This window comes from Poecilia reticulata, linkage group LG8, assembly GCF_000633615.1.
Source record: "Poecilia reticulata strain Guanapo linkage group LG8, Guppy_female_1.0+MT, whole genome shotgun sequence".
NCBI classification, from domain to species: domain Eukaryota; kingdom Metazoa; phylum Chordata; class Actinopteri; order Cyprinodontiformes; family Poeciliidae; genus Poecilia; species Poecilia reticulata.
In genome coordinates this window covers 9,092,548-9,120,190 of record NC_024338.1, presented here as the reverse complement: position 1 = coordinate 9,120,190, position 27,643 = coordinate 9,092,548, and the positions used below count along the sequence as shown (strand labels likewise).

Sequence of the window (27,643 nt, the reverse complement as noted above, 5' to 3'; positions counted from 1 at the left end):
TTAGGAAGATGGCAGGAGCTGAATGCAAACCTGAAAGAAACCAACGATGATGCCCATGACATGGCAAGCAGAGAGACGATGGAATGGCTTTGACCGAAGCATATTCAAATGTTTGAATGGCCTAGTCAAAGCCCAGACCTCAAATCTGTGGCAAGACATTTCTAGGTTTAGTCTGTGAATGCACAAAGCTCATTGAAACAAATCTTACCCTCACCTGCAGCTGTCATTGCTGTGAGGCGGCTCTGCAAAGTCTGTTTCACAATTGGAGGGATAAATAAAAATGCACACCATACATTCACACTCATCATTTCATTCCCTAAAACCTGGATCCGCTGCGTCTGCCTCACCAGCTTCACTGCATATCATGACAGAAGGACCCGACCAAAAGTAACTATGGTGAGGAACGCAAAAAAGGAAAGAAAAAAAAACTACAACATGGACCTTCCACATTGAAATGAGTTAATATCTACAATTAAGGACTATGTGGAGATTGTGGCAGAACCACACTTGGCCTCCAGTTGCCATCAGACTCCTGTCAGTGCTGGAGGACTGGTCCCACCATTTCCAGTCCCTGGGGCTGGTGCAGCTTGTAGTGGGAAAATTTAAGGTTACTATGATTATTAGCTGAATCATTGCATAGCAGTTTTAAGATCCTTGTGTGATGCATGAGCTCATGAAAGAGACTTCTGAAGCAGGTTCTCTGGCCTCAGCATTACAATGAAGTCACTGAATTGTTCCTTTATCTTTCCTGGCTCCTAGTGAAGAAGACACATGTGCCTGCTGTCCAGTCTGCTGTCTGTCCTGTAACCAAGTAGATTATCAAACTATGCGATCAGAATGAACCTCAGTGTAAGCTGTTCTGCTCAGGGCTCTTTCTCCTGACTGCATTCAGGGAGCGTTGGAACGCTGTTAAGCCTTCAAATAAATACCGACTAAGAATATATTCTCTTGTTCTTGAAACAGTTTTTCCTCACTTTTCCACAACAGTCTGGCATCACAGGACAGGATCCGGTGACAAGAGATCGGATGCATCGGCCAATCTGAGGAGTTTGTCTTCAGTCCACCTCCAAACTGAGCAAGGGGAGTCCGAGGTCTAATCCCTGCAACTGCCGACTGACCGGATCCATAAGAACCTCAATAAATTTATCGGGTGAGAACTGTTTCGATTGGGTTTGTTGTTCTTATGTTTTTTGTTTGGTTTTTTTTCATATCTGCTGGGACAGCAGACTGCTTGTGAACTAAAGTTAACTATCTAAGATAGTGGGTGTTTTAATTCTTATTCCATCTTTAAGGGAAAAAAGTAGCTTCCTCAAGTTAAAGGGGGAAGCTTGAGTGTAAATCAATTGAAACATGTGCAAACACAGCTTGATGGAAAAATGAATATTTAAAAAAAAAGCGGGCCACACTGACAATGCGGCTGCCCTTTCCCGTTTGAGACAAAGGGATACTTGCTGCAAAATCTTCGCCTCTCGCTGCTGCTGCAGCCATTCTGCATTTCACCTCACTGTGAGCTCGCCTTCAGCCGCTRCCGTCTCCTCTGTTCYCATGGTCATGGTGTCCCAGGCGGCACGGCTGGTGGCGTGGCCCGACCCTGTAAGTGGGTTCTCCGCACCCCTCCCCCCAGCCTGGTTTGGCTTGTTTTTTGTTGTTGGACTTTTTCTGTTTTAGGGCGTCTTGAAGCCGCCCTTGAGGGGGCAGGCTTCACGTGTAAGCATTGGCCAATCACGATTCCCCAAAATTAAGGAAATCAGTCCCAGAAATCAACTGATCAATAAATCAGTTGGCCAATAAATATTTCCTTTATTAAATATGTGTATAATGTAAACAGCACTGCCAGAGATGCAATAAGTTTAAAGCAGGTGTGTGAATGATCTAATGATCGGACTGCTGATTGCAGCCAGTCCACATTGTTAGCAGAACTAGAGGGCCATGGAGGCTTGGGCCGGCCCTGATATACTGCCAAATTACATCAGCATGAAAAGATGCTAAATAATTGTAAGAAGTTCTCCTCATGTTAATGGGTTTTATCGATACCCTTTGAGGACATTCGTAACCTTGATTTGGCCTAAAATGAAAATGGAAAGAGGTTTACTATTTAAAAACTGCTTTAATCAAAATAAAAAAAAGTTCAAGGTGGTTGACTAATCTGCAGTAAATGGGTCAAACAGGGACTCCTGACAGCAGAACTACAATGCAAGGGTGGGTCCGAAATCCCCAGCAGAATGGGTCAGGACTTGAGAAATTCCCATAGACTTGGAAGCTGCCCGTCTGGTCAGTGTGCCCACGCATCAAAGCCTCCCATTGGCCATCACGCAGCATGGAGTATGTGAAAGAATGCTGTCAAGGCATAGGAGGACACCAAGGGCTCAGCATTCCCATCACCAGCACACACACGCAAGCAATTTTTTCCTGATATAAATAAAACATAAAATTCAAGCTGAAGTGCAGATTAGCATAAAGTGTTGCTCAATCGTAGCAACAGGTCCCAAGACATTATGTTTGGGTAAACAGAGACGGTTTGAAAGTTTGAGCCAAGAGTGAAGCCTCTCCCACCGTCAGCCTATCTGTGGGAGATTCTTTGTTTTGCTCATCTTAAATAGCCCTGACAATTTTTTTTTACTGAACTGGAGGCGTTTTCCAAATAAAAACTAAACAACAAAAAAATATATTGGAGGCAGATTTTCGTTTTCCCATCAGTTGGTGAAAACGTGAAGAGTCAATGCTGCTCCACAGCGCCCCTTGCTGGCCAAGGTTAAGCTCTGAAAACGTCCCCATCTAAACAGATCCCTTTGCCTCCCTCCGACTCTGCATGTTAAAAAGAAATCAGTGGTAAGCCAATATAAGAACATGGATTAAAAAAAATAAACGTTTAGTGGATTTAAAGAACCAATTCTGATTAGAATTTAACGTTAAAGCGTATTTTATATTTATATAAAAGGTAAATGGTGCCCCCTTGTGCTTGCAAGAGGGTACTGCTAGATGATTGCAGATTTTACTAATGTCCAGAGATGCAGAAAAAACAGTCGGAAATGGCCAATAATCTGTCGATTTTTTTAAAATTAATATTTGGATAGCAAACGGTGCTTGCTAAAATATACTTTTACAGAATTTGAATCAGGTGAGGCTAAAACTATGCCGCTGTGAGGAGCTCCGGGTAGAACAAGTTTACAGACAAAGGTGTTTTCATTCCATTTTCTAACACCCTCGACCCTAATGGGGTCGGGAGGGTTACTGGTGTCTATCTCCAGCTAACGTTCTGGACGAGAGGCGGGGTCACCCTGGACAGATCGCCAGTCTGTCGCAGACAAATGTGTTTTCTTTTAGTTTAAATACAAAATGTTTGTTTTTTGTGCAGTTTGAGCTTAATTAGCGCTGTTATTCTTTCAGCAAATGGTCTTTTTTTGAGTGTATACTCCATTTAGCAATTAACCGAATACTAAATTAGTTGACATTTATTTCTCTTTTTCTTTAAACTAGATTCTTATTTTCACTAGAAGTTCAAACAAACATCTCCCTCAGCCCTCAGTGGTTAATAGCTCATTCATTGCAACATTTATAAGGATAAACTTCCTCCCAGGCGTAGTTTCACCTCCTACATCAGGCGGTAGAAACCACAGCAGCAGCAGCAGGTAGAATTAAAAACACTTTTATTCAACTGTCTTTCTCTCAATTTTGTCCACAGGTCAGAGGGTATTAGTGCGCGCGTGTAATCCTTAAAGCTCCAGTTCAATATTCACATCCATCTTCGACTTAAAGGGCTCCAGCAGGGGGCGTATTTCTTCAGACAGGAACCTCGTTACCTGGAGGACAGAAGAAATAGGGAGGGGAAAAAAGAAAAAAAACTTCGCTTTGTGAACGTGTTCCGAGGCAAGGTTTCTGAAACTTTGCTGTCCAAAACAAAAGCAGCAGGACGAAGAATCATGCAGCGTCACGTCGGCCGTCTAACACACTTGCTGTGGGGCGCGGCCGATGAAGGTGCTGGGGTCCAGCAGGGCATCCAGCTGGCCCAGGATGGGGGTGAAGTAGGGGTCTCTCTGGACTCTGGCCAGCAGGTCGTTGTCGCCTCCTTCCTGTTTCACTACAGCCGCCGCCTCATGGGACAGAACCCGGATTTTCTCGTGGCAGTCCTGGAGGGAAACAAGAACGGTATCCGTGGTAACCTGGGAAGTCTCAAGTTCTCAGGTTTTAACTTCAGATAAAGACGATCCGAGTTTCCAACTCAGCCTGGGCCTTCGGATCATATGTCACTGTCCTAAGTGTATCGATATCCGATATTAATATTGCTTTTATGGTCAATGACTGATATTTACCGATACTGAATGTATTTAACCACACTTTTGACACCAAGAAAAGAAAAACAACCACATTGATCACTCACTTCACTGCTTTTCTGTTTCGGTTAAGGTACCCACAATCCTTTGCTGCATCACTTTCTAATCAAATTCCACATTGTCATTCCAGAAACAAATGGCAACAAGACAGAAATAAATATCAGTTCTTAATATTGGCCCAAGTTTATTTATCGGGTTGATGTGTCAAAGAAAATTACTAATATCAGCTGTCTGGCTTGAAGCAATTCATCGTATTTATCATGATGAATCACTTATTAAAATAATTAACTAATCAATTAATTGTTAATAATTAAAAAAAAAAAAAAAAACACCTTTCTGTAAATAAGTTAAATCCAAAACTCCTCAAATGGCATAACTTTAACTTCAGTCAGTTAAAATTCTGTTAAAAATAAATAAAATAAAAATTACAACAATTATCTCTTATGTACACTTTTTGCAATCACTAATCTAAAAAAATTAACTCCAGATCTGCCTTACGTTGTACTGATGTCAAGCAGAAATCACTGAGCTTTTCACATGTTGATGTTACAAGTTTTTTTAATCCTTCGCTAGAAATGGTAAAACGCTCACATTCCATTTAGGCAACAAAATATTTATTTTCTTATTTTAAAAAGTAATTGAATTATTTGCTTTTTTTTGGATATTTGAATGCATTTTTAATTTGTACTAAAAAAAAATACTTTAAAAAAATCTGCAGATGCCAATTTTTTAATCAGATTGATCATCGATAAGTAAAGTAATCGGCTGATGTCGACGTTAGTGTTGATATTTTATGCTTTGCCGACTTGCAAGCACTAGCTGCGATCAACCAGAAACGCCAAGTTAAGCTTCACCAGCCACCCCTGTACAATCAAAAAATGACTGAAAAATAATCGTTTTGGATAACTTATAAATAAATCTATTCTGAATTCCTTCAGGTTGTCTGATGGTCTGAAACGCCGTCCTACCTGTCTGTTCCCTCCGGCCTGCACCATGGCCATAATGATGTTCTCTGTGGCCATGAAGGGCAGCTCGTGGCGGATGTGCCTCTCGATGACCTTCGGGTAGACCACCAGGCCCTCTGTGATGTTCTGCAGAGTGCTGAGGATGATGTCTGCGGTCAGGAAGGACTCTGGGAGGGAGATCCTCCTGCGCAGCAGCRAAAGAGAAGCGTAGAAAACGATTGTTTTGGCTAGTCTAAAGTGAGATCTGTTGCAGGTGTTGGTAATAATACCTGTTGGCGCTGTCGTCCAGCGTCCTCTCCAGCCACTGGACCGACGCCGTCTGTAGCGGGTCGGCCATCAGTGCCACCAGGTGCCGAGCCAGGCTGCAGCAGCGCTCTGCGCGCATCGGGTTCCTCTTGTAGGGCATGGCACTGGAACCTGCAGGGAGGGAGCAACGACTCCTTAAACCTTAAACTATCTTAAACTTTAATTTCTGGACAACTTCCCGCTGTAACAAACGAAACATACCGATCTGCTCTTTCTCAAAAGGCTCTTCTATTTCCTTCAGGTTGGCCAGCAGACGGATGTCCGTACAAATCTAAAGAGCAGTATGAAGTAAACGTCATTTACATGTAAAAACCACTAGATGGAGACATTTATGTCCTCTGTAACACCTTGTGGACAGTAGAGCCCAAACTGGCCAAGCTGGACAGACAGTCGACGTCCACTTTACGGCTGTAAGTCTGTCCGGTCACCAGGTAAGCTCTGAGGAAAAGGACAAAGATGTTAATATCCAGAGACTGTTGATGTTCTCGGATCAGGGTTTGGGTCGCAAAGCTGCTGTCGGGACGTTCAGGACAGGTTGAAGACTGTGGAGCTGAGAGCGGTCTTCTAATGTTTCGCAAACACAACATAATTTAATACATTGGACAAATAAAGAAAATATGAGCTCTGTAGCTTAATTTTCACATTACATCAGTTATTGATGCCAAGTAAAAAAACAAAACATAAAAATATCTTACTTTCTGAACCCAGCCATTTCTGTCACCTTCCTGTCCAGCTCCTCCACCTGATGGCACAAAAACGCCATGAATGCCATCTAATCTCCTCCATCACCCGCTGCTCCAGTGACCCTCATCTCTCCTACCTTATCGTGGTCCCCCTGAAAGAGCTGCAGGAAGCTAGCCTGGGTCCCGGTCGTCCCCTTGACCCCCCGGAAACGCAGGTCGTCACGGGCTCGCTGCAGGTTCCGCAWGTCCATCGCCAAGTCCTGCAGCCAGAGGCACGCCCGCTTCCCTACGGTGGTGAGCTGGGCAGGCCTGAGGTGGGGAGAAGGGGGGGAAGCAAAGGTTTACGATGGAGAAACATGAAAACTTGGGAGGGAAACATGTGGACGGACTCACTGGTAGTGTGTGAAGCCAAGTGTAGGAAGGTCTTTGTATTTGTCTGCGTAGTCTGCCAGCCTGTCGATGACCCTCGCCAGCTGGAGGAAGATTGAGTTGTTACATAAACACACGGATGTCACGTAAAGTTCAAATCTGGCGTGAAAGCCGCGCCGGTTAAATAAGCGCAGCTCTTCATTCCGGCTCGCCGATTTGCAACCAAACAGCTGAGATGCACAGCCGGGTGGGCGCGCTTGCTGTAAGACCGACATCTGAGCCTCACCTTAGGGAGGAGGATGTCAAAGCCATCGCGCAGCATAATGAGATCCTGGGGAAAAGATGCAACACAACAAAAATAGGTGGAGAATGTAAACAAACACGGCAAGGTTTCCTCTCGGGTTATGCAGTCGGAGAAACACTTACGGTGTTGTCTCCGACATAACAAGACGTGGCTCCCAGGTGGATGATGGGGGCGGCGGAGGGGCAGCAGTGAGCGAAGGTGTGGACGTGAGCCATGACGTCGTGCCGGAGCTTCCGCTCCTGTTCGGTGGCCATGGCGAAGTCGATGTCCTCGGCGTGGCTCTCCATCTCCTGGATCTGAGCGTCCGTAATCGGCAGACCCAATTCCTGAGGGGGGAATTCATATTTTATGGTCATAAGATCTCATTAAACACATATGAAACAATCAAATGTTTGTGAGCATAAAGTTTTGAGAGAGGCCGTCTCAAAACAAGTCAACGTCAACATTAGGGATAAGTAAATCATATATCTCCACTTGTCCAAAGTAGTTAAGTACTTGAAAAAGTACTTTCTAGCCACGCCTGTTACAGGAAGTACATGCTAAATGGAGTGAGTTTATTGAACACTTTTCTATCTGTAATTAACACTCAAAACGTTTTACCACTCACAAATGTGCAGTCATCTGTAGTTTCTGACGTACACAGGTGTACACAAGGCAGAAATTGACCAGTGAGGCAAATGCCTCAGTCGTTTGCGAGCATAAAGTTTATCAGCTAAGAAAATGCCTTATTTTACACTGTAAAGTTTACAAACGCTATCGCCATTTGCAGAACTTGTCAATAAGCGCTCTCCACATCTTCCTGCATGTTTAACCATTGTAGCTTCAGTTGAAGCTTTTATTCTCTCCGTGTCTGAGCCAAATGGAGGACAACGTTTGACTGCACCCTGCAATCTAATTTTAGGTCAAATATTGAAACTTCCTTTCTGTCCAGCAGCTGATGGCATTATCTTAGAGGCCCAAACAACATGTACAGAAACAAAATGACAACATTAATGAGCCGAAGTGAACCTCGTCTTTGAAACGCAGCTAGATCGCTCCCTTAGGGGCAGTTAAAACCTTCTCACTAAAACATTGATTGTTGATATAATAAACTGCTCTGGCGATAAAGTTGTTGGGAGGAACTTACTGAGAAGGTACAGAAAATGCTGGTCAGAACCAGAGCAGAACTTTACAACATCAATCAAATGATGTTCAAACTATTGACGGCTTTAACGAATTCGGTCATGAAAGTAAAGCAAACTATTCTGAGGTACAAGCCTAAATGCAACTGAAAAGGAAAAGTTGTAAAACTGATTATGTGCGATTGTACTGTGGAAAATAAATAACTGATGATACGTTAGATAAACGCCCAGACCCTGAAACTTTACTATCAATAGAAACCAATGGAAGAATACTCTTATTTTCACAGCTTACTTTCCTCCACACCAACAATCTAGCAGTTTGTTGAACTGTAAGCATTACTTGGCTGATCAGAAAAAAAACAAGCAGCTGACTGAAGTTTGGACAAACGTATACCGACCTCATGAAATCTCCTAATATCTTGATTAGCCTGGAATGTTTCTTTTCATGGAGAGTCACTGGGAATCTGATAACGGCTCGATTACAGAGGAACGAGCAGCTTGTTCCCATGAACACACTGCTGAAACCAGCTGGGATCAAAGGTCAGACAGTAGACAGGCCAGTTCTACACATATATCGACTAAACACATGAAACTAAGACGGTTTAAAGCCAAATGCTAAAAAAAAAAAAAAAAAAAAAACTTAAAATAAAAGGAACTTTGACTGGGCTACAAAGGTCAGAATACAAATATACTTCAAGGGCCGTCTCTGGTTACAGAAAAATACTGTGCTATATTCAAACAGGGCCTGTCCTAGCAACACTCCAGTAGCCCCAAATAGTGAATGTGAATCTGCGTGTAGGATGTCATGTGAAGCAGCACTCGTGAGAAAGAGTCTGTTAGCGTTCACTTCGGTGCCTTCAAAGGGCAGCTGATCAAATTAGAAGAGCTCCAGAGTTAAGATGYTGTTGAACTGTGTCCTGTCTGGTCACATGACCTTGGGGCGTATCATCTCAAAATGAACAAAAAAAAACAAACACATCTGGTGAAATGTCAAGTAAAGTTAAAGTAATAAAGTATGTGTTTTTTTTTTATCCTCTTACACGTTGTGTGCGTACTTGGATAAATTGTGGAAAATGTACTGGATTTGTTTTTTTTAAAAGTGGGTTAGTAATCTCATGTGCTTGTTTTGTTTGTTCTTATACTCAATGATCACTCATTGATTTTAGGATGAATGTTCAAAGCTCAACACAGTCTGTGAGAGTAGAAACCGGGTCAAGTAATAATTAGTAAACTAATAAAGAAAAATAGAGACGTCAGCCACTTTAAACATTCTGCATAAAAGACGAATGATTCTTCATTAGTGCAGACAAAGGATCTGCATAGTGTAAGCATGACATTTCAGTAGAACTTGAGCATTCCACATCAGTGTTGTGGATGTGGTTTTTGTGATGCTTCTAAGATGTGACACTCATGTAAAAAAAAAAAAATCTTTGTACATGTCTGACGACTAATTTCTACTTTTCATTGCTTTGTTATGAATCATCATAACTAATTAACTGGGAATTAATGAGTGAGCTAGACCAGTGTTTAAGGTTAAAACGCATAATAATACTAACAATTTTAATCTGTTTAGAGTTTCCTGTATTATTTCTACCCAACAGTGGCATTTATTCAGTTACTACTTTTATATAGATGATCAAAAGTATTTGTAGTCCAGCAGTATTTCTGCATGTGCTGCAGCCATGATCCTGCACTATTTTTAGACCGGGGAATTTGAGAGGTCTCTGAAGGCCACAAGCTTCAAAAGTTCACAAGTCGTTCAAAGTGGGACAAACAGCGAAGTAAAAAAAACAACAACAAAAAAAAACGTGTCAGACCTTCTCAGCTTTGGCCAGTAGGATCCACAGCTTCCTCCAGGTTGTGAATTTTTTCTTGTCGCTGAAGTTAAAGGCCATTTCCTTGCTTGCATATCTGGACACCAGCGGAGAGCGGTACTTCATGAACTCCTCGTCTCCATCCATGTTTGCGGGACAAGGATGCTAAAGAAAACGGTCTACCCGAAGCTTTTTGCATAAAACCAAAAGACGCCTCCCTCTCACTCCTTTCCTCGCATGGAYTCCTCGCTTTCCGCTTCGTCTTCTTCTATCTTTCGCTGGTGGRTGGCTGACAGCTTAAAAGTGCATTGCCGCCACCTTCTGATTTGGAGGAGGAACCAGAACGCAAATATTCGTCACTTTTTTTTTTCTAATTTTATGAACTGAAAAAACTCTCTACTTAAAACATTATCAGAATTTAAGCTACGTACTTCTACTAAATTAACACCATAAGACGCAGTGTTGTAATAGTACAACATCTGCACTCCAATCAAAAATAAATGTTGACTTTTCTTCTGTTTTTGTTTTCTCTCCAAATTTAGATTAAACCCCATTGTTCAAGTCTTAGAAAGCTATAAATGACCCGGTTCCCCCCCTTAATAGGAAGGTAAGTAAAATGTCTATTCAAATATTTTTGGATGATCATTGCAATGTCAATGTCATGCATAACTTTGTACAACACATATACACAATTGGAAATAATTTCATGAGTGGCAAGTRTAGACTGATGCTGAATTATATGGATTTGACATCCATAATCCAGAACTGATCTCACAAGAACAAATGTAATATGTAATGTATATAATTCAATAAATGATGTGTATAATGCTGCGACAGACTGGCAGCCTGTCCAGGGTGACCCCGCCTCTCGCCCGAAACATTAACTGGAGATAGGCACCAGCGACCCTCCTGACCCCACTGAGGGCCAAGGGTGTACAGAAAATGGATGGATGGATGTGTATAATGTGGATTTTAAAAAAAACGTTATGTGAAGTTTGCAGACGTYGTAGAGGCCTCATTATGACACTTGTGTCCATAAAGACAAAACAGTAGAGGTCACTTGAGCTGTATGTCAACGTAATATATATCATAGATGTGACAATATATAATAAAAATTATACTAAATTAAAGTTTAGATAAAATACATTGGGAAATAAACCTGAAATAAATAAAATGTGRAAAAGGAAATAATAATTTTAAAAAACTCAGCAATTGAACAATACTTTTAACTAACCCAAAGTTAAATTTGACATTGCAACAACTCTTATTACAGTACATTTAGTTAAGGCTTTGTATTTATTTTACTTTYTTACATAAATTAGCAAATATTGTTTTGTTTTTTTGTCCCTAATCTCGCAAACGACTGATTACGAGTATCCGAACTTTTAAACTTTAGCCTTTTTTCTCAGAAAAGCCTGTCCGATAGCTTGAGAAGATGCCACTCACAATATGGAAGACGTGCGGACGTACCGTTGGTGGTGAGGTCGCGTCGCGACTCTTGGAGACGCTGTACGGCATACCGAGATGTCTTGGGCAAAACGAACTCCCTAGCAACGGCCAAGCGCTAATGCAGCTAAAACACGTAAAAGTATGGCAACGAATGCTTATAAAAATGCCTCAACGGTGTTATTATTTTTTAAGAAGTGCACACAGAATATGTTATGTTTGGTCATTTGCTGTTTTGTGGTTTTGCCGTGTCTTAATTGGCGCATATCGATGCTAATTTCCGTCTTTTCGTTTCAGAAAATATTAATGTTATATCTCCTTACTGCTATCTGCTATTTATAGGAGCTTTCAGATGTTACATAAGATCCTGTCTTGTGTTAATATTTATATATATGAGTGCCTCTTTCTGCCTTGTGTTATTTCTGTCTGCAGGGRTTATATAATTAATTGTGTTTGTATGTTATGCAGCACCTGGGGACAGCAGCCAGCTGTAAACAGAAGAGTCCTCCCTCTCCCTCTCTTGCTCTTATTTCTGACCCTCCCTCTCTCTCTCCGTCCATCCTTCCTTCCATCAGTCCTCCTAACTGCAGTCTGCATACAGGTCCATTCTGCTGCTGCTGCTGGAGTGAGTGGGAGGAACATTTCCCCCTCTTTGCCTCAAAAAARAGAGAGAAAGAAATGACGAGACATCCTTCTGGAGCTGCAGAGGCAGGGGTGGATTTGGTATCCAGTTTCCTGCATTGCACAATGTTTCCCGTCAGCTTGGAGAGATAAAAAATAAGAAAGAAGAAGACAAAGGAGAAAGCGTTGGTGGACAAGGACAAAGTGGTACATTGAGCAGGGGTTAAGGTGAGGAGGAAGCTGTGGGAGATACAGCAGATTACAGAAGAGGGCAGAGAGACATGAGGGACGAGTGGGAGTCAAGAAACTGAGGATGAAGTGAGTAACACTGCAGTAGAATGAGGCTTAAAGTGAAAGCAGAAGCCGAGAAGCAGGCCTGCGTACGCCACTTCGCTTTCTGAAGAAGCCAGAGGAAAGAAATCCACCGTGGAGGCGAGAAGGAGACGTAGGAGGGGGCCCGAGGAGGAGGAAGCCAGAGGTTCAACGCTCAAGATGGCTGCTGTGTCCTCTGCCTCTGACACCGGTAAGTGGTTTTTTTTTCTTCTTCTCCTCTCTTTGTCTCTCTCTCTCTCTCTCTCTCTCTGCTGGAACAGGTTCTGCATCATCAACCTTCATTTGACCACACCGTACCTGGGAAAAGTCTCAGCTCTGTTTCTTTCCCAGTTTCCTCTAAATAGGGAAACTGTTGCGCCGCTTGGAATTGGCTACACGTACAGAAAGTCTCATCAGCAGTCCTCTGCGGGAGGAAATCAATGAAGTTCTCTCCCCCGGCTCCGCATCTCCTCATCTCCTCATCCTCTCGGGGCGTCCATCGCTTCTCCTGCCAGCTGCTGAGCATCCACATTCAGCTTGGATGCCATTTCATCAAAATTTCTCCTTGACTTATAACTCTTCACTCAGGGCATATGATAATCAACCCACTGCTGCTGCTTTGCCACAGGTGCCAGCCACATTCTCCCCTGCTATTCATTCTTCATGCAAGCTTCTCTGCCTGGAGGACGGCACGTAGTCTTCCTCTGTGAAAGTTGACTCAAAAGTTTCTACCTCCCTACATTAGTTCTGTATTGTGCTCTCTTCCCTTCAGTTCACCACACAGGGGTTTTTTTTAAATACATTTTGGGTCTGGGGGCTGAGGTGGTGCTGTGCAGTTCAACCTTTTMTGTGGTAATTTGGATCTTTCTGCTGCTGAAAGATTCGATGATGAATTGTTTTCCGTCGCTCACAAGATTTGTATTTTCCGATTTCACGTTCTCCCAGGACCTATTGGAGAAAAACAGGGCCGTTTCTAGCTTTTTGGGGGCCCTAAGCGAGATATTGTTCAGAGAACCCTAGTGTATCGACAGGATCTGAATAAGCAGGTCTGGACGTTCATTTAGTACCACAAAGCGTCATAATGCTACGTTTATGACAAACAAATTCTAACAATTATCTGAGGCTAGCGAGCAGGACAAATAATTTTGCTAACAAAATAAAAAAAAGGCATTACATCTTCGCTTATCTAGGCCACATCACCAACAAATGTGTTAYCTTTAGSCTTTTTCTTCCTCTATTTCATTTTCTTCCGTTTTTCCGGGCTAGTAATGCTATTTCTTTTGGATGTCCGTTTTCTGATTTACTTTTCTCGCTATTGAGAATGATGGGTACCAGTCATTCATTCCTTTCAAACCTKTCGGAGGTTTGTTATACCGATGCATGTATAATAGTAGGAGTAAACAAATATTACCTAATAATGGCAAAAAAACCCAAAACACTTTTTTTTTTGTGCATACCAATGATGTCATAAAAATATGACATAATTACAGATAAAAACAGGACATTCTAATTTTCCTGTAAAAAAAAATAGATATTTTGAAGCGATTATTGTGGGCACCAATAACTGAGACAGCAGTGATTTAATCAAAATCAATAAATCTCATTTTTTCTTTATGTCAACAGGAGACCACCGGGGCCGCCACCCCCCCGAGCGCCGGCTGCTGATCCTCGGCGGGCCCCGATCGGGCAAGACCTCCTCCGCTAACACCATCCTCGGAGACGAGATGTTCGACGCCGGGACGGAGACGACCCACAGCAACGTGGGCCAGATGGAGATCTACGGCCGACGGGTCACGGTGGTCGACACCCCGTCCTGGGCCATCCCGGCCGACCCCGAGGACGACGAAGAGCGCGACACGGACGACAACGCCGGCGCTGAGTCGGACAGCCCGGCTCGCCCCCCRCCGAGCCTGGACAGCGAGGGCCCCTGCATGGGCGCCATCCTCTGCCCTCCCGGACCGCACGCCATCCTGCTGGTGGTGTCCATCAGCCAGCCGTTTGGTGACAGGGAGCGGAAGGCCGCAGAGGACCAGCTGGGGGCTCTGGGCGGAGGGACCTGGAGGTACTGCATGGTCCTCTTCACCGGAGTGGACAAGCTGCCCAAAGGCGTGTTCATCGAGGAGCACATATCCAACACTGGAGAGGCCCTGCAGTGGCTGGTGGAGAGATGTGGAAGCAGGTAGGACGATAATTGGAGTCGGAAGAGATCAGTGAATGTTTAGTTTAGAACAGAGGTCTGTCAAACCAGCATCGTCATTCCACAAATCTGGCCTTAAGGAAGCCCCAACAAGTTCAGCGTACCAGAACGTTGTAGACGATGTAACCACATGGAAGAAGATGCCTTAGTTTAATGAGCCAAAGACTGCCTGGGTGCAAATAGCTAAAAAAAGGCAGGAAACAAACACTGCACAGTTTACACAGACCATTCTGTTGGTGCAACATGGTGGTGGCAGCACAATGCTGTGGGGAATMTGCAGCAGWGTCAGGGAATCTCATCTAAATTGGATGAGATTCCCTCTCATCTGAGGGACAAAAACCTGTTAGAGGCGCAAGAAGAAATGAGTCGACAACTCTAAACCCCTGAATGCAAATTCACACCACAMTTTTTACATCTTTTATTTGTAAAAAACAAAAACAGGTTTGGAAAATGAGATATTTGTATCTTTTCTCAGGTACCATGCCTTTGATAACACCCTTAAAGACTCAGAGGAAAACACCCAAGTACCGGAGCTGATGGAGAAGGTGGAAGAACTGGTCACCGACAACCAAGGTTTGCAAACCAACTCCGACTTATTACGCCGTTATAAATAGTAGCACCTCGTATGCAGTATTCATGAGGCTTCTCTGATCATTGCATTATTAATCCAGACACCATTTGTGTTGCGGAGCTGACCGAAAATGACTCGGTGAATTATTCATTGGTGCCTCCACGCAGGCTGGTACTTTGAGGTGAATGAATTGATTTTGCTGGAGGAGGAGCAGGCAAGGAGAGCGCTGGAGGAAGAGCGGATGAGGATGGAGGAGCACGCCCGGCAGAGGGAGCAGATGATCGGAGGACCTCCCCGAGGTATGTGTGTGTGTTGGAGTGTCTGTGTGTGTGCGTGTGTGTGTTCAAGAGGGCTAAAGTGAACATGTGTTGTTAATGCTGTTCAGGCGGAAACAACAGACCAGATGGGCGCTCAAGAGGGAAAAAAAAAAGCTTGACGTTTGATTCTGCTTATGTTTGTTCTTTTTTTTTCTTTCTTTTACTGGGGCTCCAGAGTTGAGGCTGCTGTTGCTGGGTTGGAAGGGCGTCGGGAAGAGCTCGGTGGGGAACTCCATCCTGGGCCGTCGTTTCTTCGAATCTGGCCAGGAGACGGAGCTATGCCTTAGGAGGCAAGCGCTGGTGTGCGGCCGCCGGGTCACCATCGTTGACACCCCGGGCTGGGACTGGTTCTCGGTGAGCCGGACCCCCAAGCGGATCCGGCAGGAGTCGCAGCGCGGGGCCGCCCTCCTGCGGCCAGGGCCCCACACCCTGCTGCTGGTCCTCCCCGTCGTCTCGTCGCTCACAGCCAGGAAGAGGCGGACACTCCTGGCGCACATCGAGACTCTGTTCGGAGACAACGCGTGCCTCCACACCATGGTGCTGTTCAGCTGCGGCGACTGGCTGGGACACACGCCCATAGAGGAGCACATCCTCCGGGGAGGGCGGGAGCTGCAGAGACTGCTGGAGTACTGTGGGAACTATTACCACGTGCTGGACAGTAAGACGCCCGGCAAGGACAGGAGCGTGTCGCTGCTTCTGGACAGGATAGAGGAGATGATCAGGGAGAACGGCGACAGGGCCTTCCTCCCCATCCAGACCGAGTGGCGTAAGTCTCACCGTTTCATTCTCCAAGTTCACTGGTGTTCTTCTTGCCACAAAGAAAAAAAAAACCGAGCAGCTGCCTTACAGATTTCTTCTGCTTTTGCTTCTTTGTCACAACCGACACAACCGACTCTTTATAACCACCAAACGAATTTTGATATCAAAGACAACTAGAACGAGATGTGAAATCACTACAGGCCTTTTTTGCTTCAGTTAAAACAGAGTTCATGATAAAAATACAAGAGCGAGACTGGAAAAAAAAAAAGATCACAGAGGCCTGCCTCATATTTAACGTCTCAATGTTTCGCCATGTGTTTGGTGAAAACTTCTCATGATAATAAAAAGTGTGACTTCGTAGAAGGTTACAGTTGTTACATGTGGTGGAAAAGCAACAGAGCAACAGCTCAGAACGACAGTCAAACCTTTTGGTGGTAGTGCAGTGGCTCTGTGTTGCTTTGATTTTGGCATAAGCAGCGGAACTATCAGTTGAGTCTATTTTTAAAAATGTGTCTATCTACTATTGAACATTAGCTTGTAAAGTACATGAGATCAAAGTGAAGTAGCCAATTTCCATTTCTAGCCCACTTTCAGATTGGTGTTAAAAAAACACTAACAAAAGAAGAAGAAATGAAGCAAATGTAATATGGCACTACTTAGTAAAAAGTGTGAGAAATACTTTAAGATTTTTATAGTACATGTTTAGATATCATCATATTGACATTACGGGTGGAAGGATAAATCGGCCGGTCAATAAATTGGACCCAATTTCCTTAATTTTGGGAGACAGGCAATTGGTCCATACGTATATGAGAAACCAATCTTATCCTCCGATCTTATCTCACTCTGCAAAGGTGTGAAAATCAGCCACCGTCCCCTTTCGCTCTGCCATGAGAGTACCAGCAATCAGTTTCAAGGTTTCCCCCAGAAAACCTGCTAAGCCCATTGGTCGGGTGTTAGGGCAGTCATTCATCCAGAGATCCATCATGCTTTTGAGTTAAAAACATGTTTAAAATTTACAAGAAATTTGAAAATATCACTTGATAATTATGTGTTATTGAAAGATTGGAAGATTAATACCTAAACACCAACTACAAAGTCTTAAAAAATGCAAATATTTTAAAAAGACTTAAATAATGCATAGCCTGGTGGGGGCACAAGTAAAGCCTGGTTGCCTGCCAGGCTTATAATACACTGATGGAAACCCTGAGTTTTCTCAAGCACACATAGTTTACAAAGGATAGTAATCCAAAGCACACCTGCATGCCCATATTTGCATGGCTAAAAAAACAGAAGATTGAAAAACACTTGATTTATCCCAAAGGGAAATTAAATGCGTCTTAACTCTCATAATGGGCATTGCATTTGGACCCAGAATGYGGGCAGAGACAGAGGCAGGAGACGTAATGTAGGATTTCAAGAGCTTACAGGCGTGCACAAGGGAAATCTAGACTTGGTGCTGATAGACAGACAATGCAAAATAACGTAAGTGGTGCGGGAGAAATAAGTAACGGAAGAATCAAGCAGTGAGTGAAAGAAAATAAAGAGCTTATATACCCGGGAGCTTGATTAGTTGATAAGTGGCTGACTGGAAAACGGGATGCAGCTGGRAGAGGAGACCAGGCAGGCAGGCTGAGGGAAAGAGACTAAAAGGAATAATAAAAGTGAGGCATTGATCGAAGGAAAATCAAGAATAAACAAAGCTGAAAACTGAATAATCTAGGATGAGCTTGAATAAAAAAAAGGGAAGTAATCAAAAATAAAACCCCAGAAAAACCCAAACACTCCAGGATCATCAATCTGGGGTTGTTATAGATATTGACGCTGTGGGCAGGAAGCATATTCTGTAGCCGTCAGTCTTCCAGTGAATCTGAAGACGTCTCTGACTGAAGACTGTTGCGGTTGCTCCATTACTGTTATACGCCAACGGCTTAATTTCAGAGATGATATTCCATCGTTTAATTCTCCTGGCTATAAGGTTAGAACTCCAATGCTGAGCAGTGAGACATTGGAGTCGCGGATCTGATGTTTCAGGGAGGCTTGGTCCCGATCAGGATGCTTTGGCGTTACCTTAAACATTCTGTTCGTGCTTCAAAACGCCCCGAGACAATGATAAATTAAAAATAGCCCTGCAAAGAAGAGTGTGCCAAAAGTCTTTGACAGAAATGTAAAAGATTCACTGCCTGCTGCAGCCAAGGATGCAGTTATTAGGTATGGCAGGCAATTAAATTTTCAACAGTGTTTTACTTTAGTAAATGAAAGCAAATTGTGAAAAATGTTTTTCTTTTTTTGTTTTCATCGTTACCTTTATTTGATATTCAAATGAGTTTGATGATCTGAAACATTTAATTGTAGAGGGGAATAAATGTAGATTCTCATTTGGAACTTCGTAGGCCTGTTTCAGGATTGTTTGGACACCTTTTTTATCACCAACTTTGTTGCCCTTTAGAAATGACCTTTTAAATTTGGCTTGAAGCCCCGTGCTACGATTTCAGTCCCTTCCCCAACCGAATGGCCCTTCTGAGTTGATTTGTCGATATGTTTTGGACCGTTAACCTGTTGAAACACCCAGTTTTCTCCCACTCTCAGTTTACCACCAGATTTCCTTTTATTTAAAAGGAAATTGTATTTCAAAGAGTACATGAAGGCTCCCAGGCGCTTCAGTAGAGAAGCAGTCCATCAAGTCACAGATCCTACACCTTGCTCAGCTGTGGGCTCCAGGTGCTTTTCCAACATATTCTTCCTTTAAGTCAAGTCAAGTTTATTTGTATAACACATTTCAGCAAAAAGTTATTATGAATCACAGGCAATTCAAAAAGTGTTTTTTTAACTCTGTGTTTCAGCATCTTTGCAATTTTCTGTGAGTTTGTTCCAGATTAGTGGAGCATAGAAGCTGAATGCTATTTCTTCCTGTTTGGTTCTGATTCTGGGGATGCAGAGTAGAACCAGAGAACCCGGGTGGTCTGGGAGGTTGATGCAACAACGACAGGTTTTTAATGTATAAATGTATGCAAGTTGTTCAGTGATTTAACTAACTAACGTATTTTAAAGTCTATACAATGAGCTAGTGTAAAGATTTCAGAACTAGTGCTCTATCCTCCTGGTTTTACTGAGAACACCAGCAGCAACGTTTTGGATCAGCTGCAGCAAGAGGTTTGATTTTTTTTTTTTTAGGCAGACCTGTGAAGACACTTGCAGTCATAATTGCGACTAGAGATAAATGTTTGGATGAGTTTCTCTAGATCTTACTGAAACATCAGTCCTCTAATCCTGAAAATGCTCTTCAGGTGAGTGAAGGCCGAGTTTGTAACTGTCTTTATGTGATTCTGAATGTTCCGTAGTGATGGTCCGAGTCCATCACTACGCCCAGATTTAGGGCTTGATCACTAGTTTCTAGCTGTAATAACTGAACCAGTTTGATGTCTAACCCATCTAGTCTAGCTGTTTGGAAACCCATTTAGTTTCCAAACAGCTGAATGTTAAATCCTGTTCACGTCCTAGCTTAGTAAACACACAGCTTTAAACTGATCATACTCCTCCATGGCCACTTTCCTCTCTTTCATCTACAATGACCCTGATACTCTATAGTATTAGCTACTGCAATTAAAGTGCTTTTTAGATGTCCCTTACAGAGCTGCCAAGGTTTCGCCGAAAGGAAATGGAGTTTGTGTTACGCCTTGCTAAAGCCTATAAAAACTGACGTTGTTTTTGGTTTTTTCGTTTGGCAGTGAGCGAGGAGAGCTCTTATTCCTCGGACAACACTGAACCGGAGGACGACTGCCGGGGATGCCAGCTGCAGTGACAGGCGGCCCCAAGGAGGAGGGGTGGGGGAGTGTTCCCCGTCTTTGTCTTCAGTAGACTCCCAAGCATCACCTCATGTAACTTTCACCTCATTTGAAGTGTCCCTCAGTAATTATGAAGAGATTCAGGGAAGAACAAAACAAAAGTGTTAGCAACCAGAATTGAGCCATGTAGCTGTTTGTTATAGAGACCATACCCACTGTTCACTTAGCTCAGCCTTTACTAACCGGATCTGGATATCACTGGGAATTAAAACTCCGTACTCTGCTGCTGTCAAAGAGACATTATTGTATATCTGTCTGTGTTCACTCTGAGAATGAAGAGGGCTGGGAAAAATAATGTCAGAGAGCGATTCCCGATTTCTCGAACTTCAGAAGCTGTGCTCGGAGACACAAGCTTTCATCCTGCGTTCACATCCTGGTTATAAAAAATTGCCTTCATTAAAGTTTGATCAGGGTCTGCTCAGGGAGTCGAGGGTTGAACTGATGATTTACCAGGAAAATACAGGGCATTTAGGAAAAAGCTGATCGACGCTGTTCGCTAAACTTCAAGTGAGTCACATCCAGAGATCCTGAGGGTTCAGATTAGGAGAACTTTAAGCGGTTCTCCTGTGCTTAAAGATAACTATTAAATTAATGTAATATAGCGCATATTTTATTGCTTGGTCTTTCTTTCTCAAGGAGCAGAAGAAAGGAAAAAGGAACAGCTGCCTAGAAGCCGTGCAGCCTCAGATCCCAGCGGAGCAGCCAAGGCTAGCTCGGCTACCGTCATGCACCCCGCGCAAATATCGACAAGGTAGATTCATCTCTGTGCCTCAGCCCGAAACCATGAGAGCGAGGAACCAAGGATCCATGTCCATAAAGCGCTACGCCAAGCTTTCGCATGCTACACAAACTAAATAACCTCATGGACCGTTCAAAAGCTCCCGCAGGAGCTTTTGCTACCTGCTAACCTTTTTCTACATCCACGAGACATCCGCTCCCGACATGCGTGGTGATGTTTTTGTTTTTTTTAGAGAGAAAAAAAAAACTATTAAATATYTAGATATATATTCAGCTGTCCGCGGCATGTAAAGACACCGCATGCGAACAAACGAGTGCCTAAAGAGTTGAAGGCGGCCTCACTTTCTTATTCTTCTGACTCTTGCTTGAAAACAAACCTGTGACTTTCTCTGGTGTGGCATTTAAAGACCTTCCGCCCTCGTCTGGGGAAATGGAAGCGAAAGGGGAAGGACGTTCACAGCATGGAACAGCCGAAAGAAGCCTGTTCAACAAGCGACGGACACCACTGCCAGGCAGCCACATCTCATTTTCTATTTACATGACGTGAGGTTAAAAAAAAAAAAAAAAAAAGACAGAGAAAATCCCCGGACCCACCCAGCCCTCTCTGTGTTTTACCAACTCCGCGCTTCTCCTAGTGTCGTAGGCTATAGCAGCACTTAGTGTGACGAGCATGCCTTTATAATTTCCTACCAGGATGTGGCGACACTGTCACCCGAGTCTCGCTCTATAATTGTGAATATGTTGTACAAGCTGTGTATAGTTGCAGCGTCAACATACGTGAAAGTGTGAAGGTGTTAGCTGAGCATTTTTGCACTGTGTAACTTCTACTGCAGCCAAAGTGACGTTACTCACTGTGGTGATTATTGTATCGTCATCGGTATTTTGTTCATCCTCTGACAAGAATAAAAGAGGTTCAAATATACTAGTGGGTACTTTTGCCTTTGATTGTCGTGTTTACTTTGACTTGTAGGTTCAGAGTTTGATGTTTTCTATTGGAATTTTATTATAGACCAATTCAAAGTAGTGGATAATTGTGAAAACATTTTTTATCTTTTCTTTCTGGATGGAGGTTTCATGTTCTCCATGTGAATGCGTGGGTTCTCTCCAGGTACTCGGGCTTCCTTCCACACTTGTTAGGGTTAACTGGTTGGTCTAAATTGGTCTTAGTGTGTGCCTGGTTGTGTGCCTTTGTGTTGGTCTGTCAGTATTTGACTCTCACCCAATGTCCACTAGAGATGGACACCATCCTACCGTACCTTAAGTTTAAGTAAGTATAGACAATCGATGGATGAATTTGTTTTCTGGTGAAATTAATCAACTTAAGTGGGACACTGAATCTTTGAAACATGATACATAATGCATCCAAATTGCAGAAAATAACTCAGTTTTGCTGTCATTTTGCTGTTCTACAGTTCTGGACCAGGAAATTCTGAAAACGGTTCAGATCTTTTCAAAGTTTGATTTCAAACTGAGTCATTGTAGGAAGACCAGCACTTGTCGTAACGGGAATATTTCTTTGTGGTAACTGTTAAAACTTGCCAGCATTTTGGATTGAGTTGTTTGGACATTCGGCCAAAACTGCTTTACAATTATCCATCCTGGAAGTGACATCATTAATGGAAACGTTTTTCAGCATCGCTTTAAAGAAAAGACGTTTCTGATTTTGGCATCGTCTGTCAATTAAAGGATGATCTACCTTTTAATAAGAGACTTAAGAGCGAGTCTTTGTCAAATTCGAGGCCAAATTACAAAACCAAGCCAGTAATTTTAAAAGTTGCCTGGGTTTGTATAGATATTTAGAGATGGGTATCAACAGCATAATGTAATGCACCAGAAACAAAATCATTGTCAGTCAGGAAGGCAATAACAGGAGCTGAGCAAGCAGGATTCCACCAACACCTCATTACAAATGCAATTATCTTAAAACAGAAACACAATTTGTAAAACTTTTATAATTGTGGTAGCTGCCTTCTACGAATCCGTACCCTGCAGTATCCAGATAGTCAGGTTTTTCTTCCCTTTTATCCCCCCCCTCAGTCCCTTTTTTTTCCCAGGAGAAAATTATCTGCATATTTGCTCTGCACCATTTTCTCTCTGGCACACTTCCACTGAAGTATAGATCTCCCCCTTAAGCTTTCTGGATGGCAGCCCGGGCCAATTACTGCCCGTCCGCCGAGGGCCGGTTGTAAGATGAATGCAAGCATTTTTGTGGGTAATGTTGTTTGGACTTCGCCTACGTCAGCATCCAAACCCAATTCCCTGCAGACATTGTGACAAACGTGCACTTTTGCTTTAGATGCGCGGCTTTAACTACAGCAAGACGTTTCTTTTAGTTATTATATTATGCGAAGTAAGAGCTGTGGTTACAAGAGCTAAGTCCACCTGGAACAAGACCTTTTAAAGTGTTTTTCGTCCGTTGCGAGTGTTAGATTTACTTCTTGTGACCGTCATTTGATTGAACGTCACATGTGTTCGGTTTGCTGCAGGTCAGGCGGGCTTCATTACCTTCCTCCCATTCTACATTACTGGGTCTATGACAGATGGACGTCCATTAGTTTAGTTTCAGGTCACAAACTATAACATAATGTCAAAGTTTACACATTAATTTGTTGTAAATACAATTTACATTTGTATTTAGCCCCTTATGAGTCAGTACCATGAAGGACCTCCTTTTTGGTGCAGTTAAGTCATTTTTAMGGCTTGCTCTGCGTAAGCCATATTGGATAGAAAGATTCCTTGGACATCTATTTTTCAAGACTTGACACAAATTCGTGAACACATTTATGTTTGGTAGTTTAACAAGGCCAATAAACCACCTCTTAAGTCTTGTGTAGCCTCTGACAGGTTGTGACAGATGGTGACCCACATTATGCTCTGGTCACTATCATGTCTTACAGTGAAGATGATTTGTGAGTGACGGCTATTCCTTCACACATTGCATTATGAATGTCGGCCAAAAAGTTAAATTTTGGTCTCATTTCTGTGCCCTCTACATTGTTCATAAAATATTACTTTTGACTTTTAGAAATGTTTTGTAAACATCAGGTTCTATAAAAATGAGTAAAAATATTTGACAAATTGTAATAAATGAAGCTCAGCAACTCGTATTCCTGTTTGCCCACTGCACTTTTTATAGTAGTGGATTTTTCTCTTACTAAATAAATGTTGACTAATATTGTTGGAGACAATATTCCACACTTTCCAGGCTCAAATTCCCAAATTTTTTTCTTGAATGCAAACTATTAACCTCAAACATGATTGAACAGTGAAACAACAAAAATCTAAAATTGCCTTTTGACTTTCACAACATATTTTGACTGCAGGGACACAGATTGTGTAAAGCGGCTTAGATTTGTTGCAATTATACGGTTTGTAAGAATTCCCCAAAATCTGCTGTTTTAGTTCTCGGTTTGGGAATTTTGAACCAGATTTAAAAACCCCAGACTAGCCTGATTAAAGACGTCTTGAGACTAAATAGGTAGCAATATTATTTATCTAAATGTGTATCAAATATGATTCAGTCAGCAAGTTTAAAACCATAGAGGTGATCAGTAAATGTTAAAATAAAGGTGTGATGTGGCAAAAGGTAGATAAAAGCAATGACGGTTTATTGTAACTCAATATGAAGCTGAAGTTRGAGACAAAGGTTTTCACCTTTGACCTTTATCTCCACCTCAGTATTCCATGGTTTAATACCTATTCACTTTTTCATCCATTTGAAAGAACGTCTTGCTTCTCTTCAGTTATTACAACAAATAAAGAGATCTCATTTGGTTTAAGACTCTTTTATGAAGAGATTCAGTCTAGATACAGTCAGGTTATACTGTGTTACACACAAACTTTAAAAATACATCTTATATTCGCGCTACATTGAGGTCCATAGCTGGCAGAAAGAACATGCAAGTAGCTCCAGACAAGATTATATATTCTGGGTGGGAAATACTTTAAAAATAATTTTTTATGATTAATACATGATAGGAGTATAATACCGGTGTTAGATACATGTAGAATTAAATTCCAAGACATGCTATACTGATAGCTTGGATTAAAGAAAACCTGCTCAGTCCTTTTCATTTGCGACCATCAGTCATCTATATGTCTGACCACTAGGGGTCAGCCCTAAGCCCCTTTTTAAGCCTCGTCTGGCGAACTTCCTCCATCAGCTCTTTCAGATACCCGATCTCCCTGGCCATGGATTCGGCCTTCTCCGTCAGCTCCACGTTCTTCCTCTCCAGCTGAGCGTGCTCAACCAGTAGAGCGTCTTGCTCGGCTCTCTTCTTATGCCTGTAGCGCGTGGCGGCCGTCTTATTCTGCTCCATCTTCTTCTGCTTCTTGTCCCTTGGCGCTTTCAAAGTTGACCTTTCGGTTCCGCCTGCAGCCCGGACAGACTTAACATCATCAGTGCAGGGGAAGGGTGGGCTGGCTCTGTGCTTGGGATCAGGGTAGGGCCTGCTTCTGGGGGACTTCTGCGGCGGAGAGGCCGGCGGGGAGCGAGGAGCGGCGGCTGGAGTGACCCCGACGTCGTTTTTGGGAGTCAGGACGAGGACGATGCGCGTCGGGGACAGTGAGAATACGATCTTTGGTACCTGAGGCACCACGGAGGCTACGACGGACTTCACCTCGCTCTCGGAGATGTCCACCTCGCTTCCCAGGTCCAGCGTAAAGGCCGGAGAGGATGGGGAGTCGATCACGCAGGGGGACGGGCCGAGAGAAGCAGGTTCGGACTTAACTTCAAGCTCCTCTTGAGGCTCTGGGACCAGGAGTGGGGAGGAGGGAACCTCTTGCCCTCCAGTGAGGGATTCAGACTCACTACCTGTGGTAACAGAGGGGTCGGAACCGGAGACAGAGGGGACATGGGCAAAGGAAGCAGAAGGAGCACTTGAGAGGGTTGGCAGGGGGAAGGAGTCGAGCTCCATGGGACAATCCAGGGAAGCAAGGAGATCTTCTGGAGAGCTGGGGGCATCTTCAACAGGACTGCAGGAGCCAATCAGGGAGTCCAGGTCAAAGTCACTGAGATCCACCCTCTCAGCCATCCAGTCCAGATCGCTGAGCGCATCGTCTGGAGACAACAAAAACACCTTAAGTACCAATCCTCAACCAAATAAACACAAGACATTTCCCGTAATCACCTTTGCTGTCCCCTGAAACCATCTGACTCGATCTTGGCTGAACGGGGTGGTCCAACCAAGAGAGGGAGAGCAGCTCGGACTCCGTCCCGGCTTTGTCCCCGCCGAGGCCAAGAGCTGGCGGTGAGGGAGGAGGAGAGTAGAAAGGTGGAGGGGAGGATGAAGAAGAAAGTGCCGAGGAGGCGAGGGGCGACACACGCCCCGGCGGCGAGCCTCCTCCGCCTTCCTGTCGTTCGTTTTTGTCAGGGTGAAGAAACACGAGGTCCATGGTATCAACCATGGGAGAGGAAGGCCCCCAGAGAAGGGCCTCCATGTCTTCCAGGCCAAACTGTGAGCTTGTCATCGTCATGGTCATAGTGGTGGTTGTTGGTCACAAAAGGGGCGTGTGACGAAATTAGGGTGGCGATTAACTCTTTTATGCTGTCAAAAGCAGCAGTGCTGAAGGTTTCCACGTGGGACCTGAAATGTGGAAAGCAAAGATTTGTGAGACATTGTTTAAGACTTCATAAACATTACATGAATAAGAAATGTTCCATGTAAAAAAAAGTTTATTTTGTAGGAACAGATGTAGCCTTTGACTATTTTTACTTAGAAACTATGCTCGTCGGACATGATGTTAGTGGCAACTCCCACTTACATAAACTAAATTTGATCCGTCAATTTCAAATAGTGTTCATTTTTATCATGGTTTTAGCTGAGGGAAAGCTGAACTATATGTCGAAATTAAAAAAAATATGAGACAAAATGCACCTACATTTACCTCAAAATATAGCCAACTCCTAAATTTATATATAGTTAAAATGAAAGTATATTTTGTGCCTTTTCAGCACTTTCATTACACTTATATTTAACGATGCGGATGCAAAACCAAGGCAGTCCATTTTTATCCATAACTTTGAATGGAAATGTCTAGCAAATTTTAAATAAATTATTTTCTCCTAAAAATCGTGCCTGAAAAAAAGAAATCTACATATTGTATAAACACTGCCCCCTATGACTGCAGTTGCACTTTCCTTACATCACCAGTCTCTTCCTTGATACCAGCCGCGTGACTCTGACGTCAATGCGTAATAACAAAGTCTCAAAAAAAAAAAAAGCAACCCTCCTTTAACAACAGCGGCTACTTTTGTTCTAATTCCACCCACAGAAAGCCGCCATTTTGACACAACACACACATGATCTATTTTTTGCCACGTTGGCACTAGAGCATGACAGACATTTGAAAAGCGCATAGAAATATTTTGGTTTTAACAGAACTATTACGTACCTAACTATATTACTAATACTTCTCGAGCTTCTAATTTTTTTAAATAAATGTTACGTATTTTAAGTTATGACATTAACTTAAAAAGAAAGTGTTTGAACAATAATAAAAATTGCATATCAAATAATCATACATTTCGCCTGTAATGATTTTATTGTTCTTATAAAAACACCGGCAGCCTTATCAGTCAGGAAGTAGGCCGGCCGGAACAGCTGTTATCGACAAAAAGTAACAAAAATTATACTTACGACATGTTTCTGAGTTAGAGGTGACTCAGTGCACTGGCTGGATGCACTGTTTTGTTTGTTGCTGCTGGGTCGCGGCACACTTTTACACTGCCATTTCGGCAAAGACAGTGACGTCTAACTAGGATGATGCTCAGGGTGCTGTTCTTCTCAAAGGAAAATGGCGCCTGCTATAGAACGGTGGGGATATAGAGCTGAAGCATGGAGCGGGTAGAGATATCCTTCCGCAGACATCTCTAATATCATTACGCCACCAGGAAACTGTGGTGAAGAAATTAAGAACTACTTATGCTGTTTATCATAATATAT

At 43.1% G+C, this 27,643-nt stretch overlaps 3 protein-coding genes across 4 annotated transcripts; 1 reads left to right on the top strand and 2 right to left on the bottom strand.

Annotated features, from left to right (window-relative positions):
* Positions 1–3,630: 3,630 nt before the first annotated feature.
* On the bottom strand, positions 3,631–10,181 carry adsl (adenylosuccinate lyase). The gene is made up of 12 exons (XM_008415617.2): positions 9,897–10,181; positions 7,081–7,284; positions 6,941–6,985; positions 6,679–6,758; positions 6,423–6,594; positions 6,298–6,344; positions 5,950–6,040; positions 5,804–5,873; positions 5,566–5,713; positions 5,300–5,480; positions 3,951–4,127; positions 3,631–3,800 (listed from the first exon to the last, which is right to left on the bottom strand). The coding sequence occupies exons 1-12, from the start codon at positions 10,038–10,040 to the stop codon at positions 3,714–3,716; spliced, it is 1,446 nt and encodes a 481-aa protein (XP_008413839.1). The 5' UTR covers positions 10,041–10,181; the 3' UTR covers positions 3,631–3,713.
* Positions 10,182–11,378: 1,197 nt separating this feature from the next.
* Positions 11,379–21,621, top strand: LOC103468497 (GTPase IMAP family member 8). Of its 2 annotated transcripts, XR_534228.2 has the most exons (8): positions 11,379–11,481; positions 11,808–12,483; positions 13,896–14,451; positions 14,945–15,042; positions 15,208–15,339; positions 15,533–16,123; positions 19,845–19,994; positions 20,598–21,621. XR_534228.2 is itself a non-coding variant. In XM_008415615.2 (7 exons), the coding sequence occupies exons 2-7, from the start codon at positions 12,453–12,455 to the stop codon at positions 19,916–19,918; spliced, it is 1,482 nt and encodes a 493-aa protein (XP_008413837.1). In that variant the 5' UTR covers positions 11,379–11,481; positions 11,808–12,452; the 3' UTR covers positions 19,919–21,621. The 2 variants fall into 2 exon arrangements, 1 of the variants encoding a protein (XP_008413837.1); XM_008415615.2 differs by having other exon boundaries at positions 19,845–21,621.
* A 2,847-nt stretch (positions 21,622–24,468) lies between these two features.
* atf4b (activating transcription factor 4b) lies at positions 24,469–27,515 on the bottom strand. Its single transcript, XM_008415614.2, has 3 exons — positions 27,338–27,515; positions 25,829–26,284; positions 24,469–25,758 (listed from the first exon to the last, which is right to left on the bottom strand). The coding sequence occupies exons 2-3, from the start codon at positions 26,178–26,180 to the stop codon at positions 24,806–24,808; spliced, it is 1,305 nt and encodes a 434-aa protein (XP_008413836.1). The 5' UTR covers positions 26,181–26,284; positions 27,338–27,515; the 3' UTR covers positions 24,469–24,805.
* Between the last annotated feature and the right edge of the window lie 128 nt (positions 27,516–27,643).